This window comes from Macrobrachium rosenbergii, chromosome 13 (genome assembly GCF_040412425.1).
Source record: "Macrobrachium rosenbergii isolate ZJJX-2024 chromosome 13, ASM4041242v1, whole genome shotgun sequence".
Taxonomy (NCBI): Eukaryota; Metazoa; Arthropoda; class Malacostraca; order Decapoda; family Palaemonidae; genus Macrobrachium; species Macrobrachium rosenbergii.
In genome coordinates, this window is record NC_089753.1 from 62,695,732 (window position 1) to 62,702,239 (window position 6,508).

The 6,508-nt window shown below is 38.0% G+C and overlaps 1 protein-coding gene across 1 annotated transcript; it reads left to right on the forward strand.

Moving 5' to 3' along the window:
- The first annotated feature begins 3,983 nt into the window (after positions 1 to 3,983).
- LOC136844716 (uncharacterized) lies at positions 3,984 to 4,972 on the forward strand. Its single transcript, XM_067113954.1, has 2 exons — positions 3,984 to 4,277; positions 4,402 to 4,972. The coding sequence occupies exons 1-2, from the start codon at positions 4,275 to 4,277 to the stop codon at positions 4,939 to 4,941; spliced, it is 543 nt and encodes a 180-aa protein (XP_066970055.1). The 5' UTR covers positions 3,984 to 4,274; the 3' UTR covers positions 4,942 to 4,972.
- The last annotated feature ends 1,536 nt before the right edge of the window (positions 4,973 to 6,508 follow it).

Genomic DNA, 6,508 nt, shown 5'->3' on the forward strand with positions numbered 1-6,508 from the left:
CATTACCTTACACAAACTTGTGAAAACCTCTGTAAAATCACTTGCTGCAGCTGCGTTGCCACAAAACACACTTTTACCAGGCGCCGTTACAGAACTAAATAACTTTCCTAAATTCAGATCTCAAAAGTTAACGCTAATACGTGACCACAAAACACTACGTTAAAAGTAATCTCTTTCTAAGAACGAGAGAGAGAGGGAACCAAATCGACTGGTCTCAGAAATTAGAATGAAACAAATTTTAGGATTCCAGTAACACGTGAAACAACTACATGATGTCATTAAAGCCTTTTAGGTACGAGATACAAAAGTTCTAGAAGCAGGGAGGTGACGTCATTAAAGCGTTTTGGGTGTGAGATACAATGGAGAAGCTTCTAGAAGGAAAATGACATCACCCCAGCAAAACGTTTTGAATGCAATCCTACAAAACATGACGTAACTGATCAGGACACATATTCTTTCTCTCAAAGTGGCGTACGTGACTCGACCAACGCATGTAACAACATGAAATCACTCGTCTTGAGACTGTACGGGACGAATCGCATTTGTTATCCCAAACCTGTCATCACTAACCCAATGACAATTGAAATGAAACAAGTGTTGCGCGTGTTCAATATACTGCGCTTTTATCAAGAAAGATACTATTCTAAATTACATTACTATTAAAACTGTATTATCAATTCTAAATTATGCTATTAAGTTATTCAATCATTAGTTCTTTTGAGATCTGATGCCAAACTAAATATGACACTTTAACGATCATTATCATTACACACAACACATGAAAAAAAGTAAATATGTCAAAATTATAGGAGGATATACGTATTATAAGACATCATGAAAAAAAAAAAAAAAAAAAAAAAAATATATATATATATATATATATATATATATATATATATATATATATATATATATATATATATATATATACATATATATATATAACATATATATATATATATACATATACATATATATATATATATATATATATATATATATATATATATATATATATATATATATATATATATATATATATATATATATATATATATATATATATATATATATATATATATATATATATATATATATATATATATATATATATATATATATATATATATATATATATATATATATATATATATATATATATATATATATATATATATATATATATATATATATATATATATATATGACAATAAATCCAACTGGTATTACAGATCGTAAATAGTTAAATCAAGATGATGTTTGCGGGAAGACAATTCATTTCACGAAACCTTACATTAAATATTTAAATAGGTATATCTTATTACAGTCTTTAATTCATTACTTATAAATATCAAGAAAATGAGTTTTAGTTGTTATGTTAGCAGCATTTCTCTCTTTCTTTCTTTCAAACGGACAATCTTGTTATTGGACTACTGATTGAGTAGTTTTTATCACAAAACATTTTATCATAATACTAGTATCATTATCTTTAATTACATACAGTACATGTTCTATTATTCCTTATATCCAACTGACATAATTTCTCAGGTACTTATCCATATTCTACATCCTTTCATATAGATTACTAAATGAAGCGTTACTATTCTAACCTGGTTTAAATTCAACAGGAGGACTTTTTAAATACTTTTACGGCACTTTTTTTAATCACCTGGAACATATTGTATATAAATTTATAACAAGAATCTCTATAACTTATAACAATTCCTGATTCCATCGTTCAGAACAAAAAGGACTCTAGCATATTTAAGCACTTTGTAGAAATAGTTTTATTTATGTATAATGATACTAAAAAAACATATCCTCAAACAGCAGGACACTAAAATCACCTGAAATTTTTCCTATTTATATATGCGCTCCCTTTTTTGTCCACATATTAGATTTCTCTTTTCATTTCATTTAAATGGAAAACTTCAATTCTTCACGAAATTTCCCATGCATCTGGAATTATGTTCCATGTAATAAATTTAGAACAGGTAAACAAATTGATACTTTAAGTTTTCTGTGTCCAAGTTAGATATCTGCAAGGCATTCATGTTACCCTGTTATTTACTCTGATTTAAAGATATTCCAGCTAAATAAAACATTCTCCAGATCTTTCCTGTGAGTTATAAGAGCCATCCCGGGAAGTTTTATTTAAATCTTATAATAGTGCTGTTATTCCCCTTAATCCTGATTCTTTATCTGAAAAAATGTTAGCCATCAGATACACTTTTATGGAAAAAATCCTTTTCGTGAAGACATCAGGACGGTTGCATCCTGAACTTTCTCACATTGTAGAACCTACAGAACCAAACTTTTAAAAACAAACATTTTGGTTACTAGGCAGTTAATAATAATACTGCTACTTAATCAGTACAAAAATCTTTCAGTCAAAAATGCTTTTAATTATTTCACAATAAAACTCATATTCGCTTTGTCAAACGCACATGACTAATCAAGGGATGCAATTGCTCCGGTGGCAAAGGACTCATTACCATAATATATTACATATTGTAATCTAGTTTTAATTTTAATGACAGCTCTACTGAAATACAAAATTGCTCTCTAGAAATTATTTTATTTGGAACAGTAATTAACCAGTCACGTATTAGTTGTGTCTACGTTTGGTAGGATTTAATATCAAAATGCATTTAGGACGGTTTAAATGCATTTAATAATTTTTTCCTTTTAAAACCAGTTTTATCAAAAGTTCCTTTGGAGGCCTTCCTTAAGAAAAGGTGAGTAAATTATAACTAGCTAGTTGAGGAAAGTAACAATTTCCCACTGCATTTTCTCCAGGTTGTTTGTAGTCACAATTTCCCACTATATTTTCTCCAGGTGGTTTGTTATACTAAAGTTCAACAAGTTTGAAGTTTTTAAAGTGTTATGGTTTAATATTTTCTTACTTTCTTTTTACGATATCACTGTTGAGATAAAATGAAGAAATTCACGTTCACTGCCAGTAAAAAATTATGATCCTGTTGACATCACATTCTCGTAATGAGTAACAGTGTAAGAAGTTTTAACATCGCTACCAGATTCATCCCTCTCCCAGGAACCATTATTTTCAGTCATCTTCTTTTGCCTTTTGCTTTCTTATGCTACGTTCACACATTCACGTATCAAGGCACGCATCCCCACGCACGGCCACGAACGGGGCGGAGCCAGAGAGTACGTAAAAACAACGCAAACACAACGTAAATGTACCGTAAGTACTGTGTAAATGCGGCAGCATGCGGCGCGACCGTTACGGACCACCTGGCCGTGCGCCGGGGGGCAGGAACCTTTCGGCCTGCTCGAAACCCTGCGGGGTGGCCAGGTCAACTGTCAGGTAGCGTGGCCCGACCGCTGGCAGCGTGGCGCCACCCGCGCTGGCTGACCGTGCAGCTGCCACGCCGTTACCTGGGGGCACACGCTGCCCCAGGGCACTGCGTGGCTGTCAGAATGGCGTGGGAGTAGACGCGCAACGCTGCCGCACCCCCGCAAATCGCGCGTGGATGTGACAACGCTTTGACCTGGGATAAAAGGGGCAGGCGGCGCTTCCAGGTCAGTGCTTCTCCGCCAGCATCCTGTTGCTATCTCCCTCAGCGCCTCCGTCTTCGCCGTCCACTGCAGCAGCCAAGATGCCCAAAGGACCCATGCTGAAGAGGACCAGGAAAGGCCCTGAGAACTCCAGGAGCCCTGGCAGCTGGAGTTGCCCCACGCAAAGCCTCCTGAAGCTGATGGTCCCCCTTCAGGCAGCGATGCTGTTGTGCTGCAGCTCGAGGCCGACGAGCTCGTGACGGAGAGCGACCTAGAGGAGGGGAAGAGGACCTTGCCCTCACCTCTACGAGCGACCCCCGCCGCCACCCGACGACAACGCCCACGAGGGGATGCCGACACCGAAAGCACTCCTGATGGAGATGGCCCTACAGGAGGACGCAAGAAGAACCCGTCAGTGATCCTCTCGGAGAAAAATGAGAGCTAGTTGGCGAGTGGCTGGAGACCGAGGCCGAGTTCATATATAACAAGGGCCTCACAGCCTACAAGGATAAGGCCAAGGTGTGGAGGGCCTTCGAAGAGAAGGGCCAGTCACTTGTTCCTCCCGTGAGTGGCCATGAACTGAGGACGTGGTTTACGTCCTCAGGAGTCGTTTTGGGCGGCTTACAGCGGAGAAGAGTGGCCAAGGGGCGGGCAGACGGCTGACGGACCGGGAGAAATGGATACTCAACATTTTCCACTTCCTGAAGCCACACATTGTGCGTCAAAGGAAGCCAAAGGTGTTGGGACTTCCCATGGTATGTTTGTTTTAATGTGTTTCCATGCATAATTATTACTGAATATAATGTTATTACATAGTTTCCATGCATTCAATGTACATTTTATACCATGTTCTCATATATGTCGCTCCTCTTTTTACAGGCTGCCTGTGCTGCTGCCACCCTCCCTGCCCAAGTTCTGGACCTCCCTGCTCATGTTTCTTCTGGTCCGACACCGACGCCCACGCCCTCTCCAGTTGATCGAGCAACAACCAACGCTCGGAAACACCAAGTTTCCGAGCTGTTCGACGTCGCCTTCACGAGGGCAGAGGCCCTCCGAGACGATATGCTGACGACTGTCGACCCACCTCCTCATAACCCCCGCGTCCTCTACTGGAGGAAGTTCTTTCAAGAGGTCGAGGATGAGTGCGCAGGTGTCAGAACAGCTGGGCCTGCACCTGAAAATGGAGGTGCTTGGTGCCATTCAAAGGTACATCCGTGCCACCAAAGAGGGCTCCACTGTGCCGTCGAGGGCCATGATGACCCACACCATGGCAGTGACAGCAGAGTGTCAGGCACCTGCAGTTCCTGCCAGCCTGTCGGTATCGCAGCAGCAGCGGGCACTCACTGCACAGCAGCTGGCGCTCCTGCAAGCACAGTTGGTGACATCCACACCAAAAGACCTCAGCAACCTGTCGCTTGACACGACATTCCTTAATAATTTACAGAGCTAATGTATATACTGTTGTTTTTCCTTTGCTTTTATGTATGTGTATGTTTCTGTTTTATATTAAATAAATATATTTTGCAATATCATGTCTAGCTCTATCCTCTGCTCAAATATCATGTATTCAATGAAGTAGCTATAATGCAAGTACACAAATAAAGAAGGCAAAATGAACCCGAATACACTAACATTTCATTATTGACTTTGAAAAAGTTCAAAATACTTTATGTAACATATGTGCACAGAAGCAAAATGACAACAGGCAAAATATTAGCAAGTCATATAAAATGTCACAAATATCAGGGAGAAGGTAGTTTCAAAAAATAGAATTTTCATATCAGAATATCAACAATGTAAATGCTAAGAGCAGGTACTTTCAAGAACAGAATTATCACCTCAGAATAAAAACAATGTTAAGAGAAGGTACTTTCAAAAATGATAGAATTATCATATCAGAATAGATTCCATGTTAAGAAATTATTAAAAGGGCAAAATAACTACATCTTCTTTCTTTTATTTATATATATGTTTGTTTCATATTTATTAAACATACATTTGCAATGTCATGGCCCACTCTATCCTCTTCCCATTTACCAAGTATTGATGAGAGTAATATATCATGGATTTGAACAATATCTTTTATTAAATCAACTAAAATAAACGGAAGTACACAAATGCACAGGGCAAAATAATCCTGAATTGATACATTATTGATTATTAAATAAGTCCAAAATAAATACAGGAACAGAATAGAAACAATGTTAAGAGAAGGTACTTTCAAAAATGATAGAATTATCATATCAGAATAGATTCCATGTTAAGAAATTATTAAAAGGGCAAAATAACTACATCTTCTTTCTTTTATTTATATATATGTTTGTTTCATATTGATTAAACATAAATTTGCAAAGTCATGTCCCGCTCTATCCTCTTCCCAATTACCAAGTATTGATGAGAGTAATATATCATAGATTTGAGCAATATCTTTATTAAATCAACTAAAACAAACAAAGTACACAAATGCACAGGGCAAAATAATCCTGAATTGATACATTATTGAATTTTAAATAAGTCCAAAATGTAGGCAGGAACAGACATTTAAGTAATTACAACAATCAGGTATGCATGAGAGTAACTAAATCATCTTCTCCTGCCAGTGCACGGAGCCTTCAGCCGATGAAAAGTATTCCTTCAGCAAGTTACGCTATTCCTTTGCATCCCTTGTTGCAGTGTTGCCGGTCACGGTTGGAAGGGCTGCTCCTAAGGACGGGTCACTCCTCCAGCTACCAGGGATGACAGCATGTGTGACAGGGTGCTCCTGATCTCCTTCTTGTCTTCGTGCATTTCTTCTTATGATCATATTGTGCAGAACACATGCGGACATCACTAATGGCTCTATATGGTCAGGCTTCAAGCATATTGCAGTGTGGAATACTCGGAATCTGTTTGCCAGAATCCCAAAGGCGTTCTCCACCGTCCTGCGTGCCCTACTTAACCTGTAGTTGTAAATCCGTTCCTCCTTGCTAAGTCCTCTTTTGGGGTA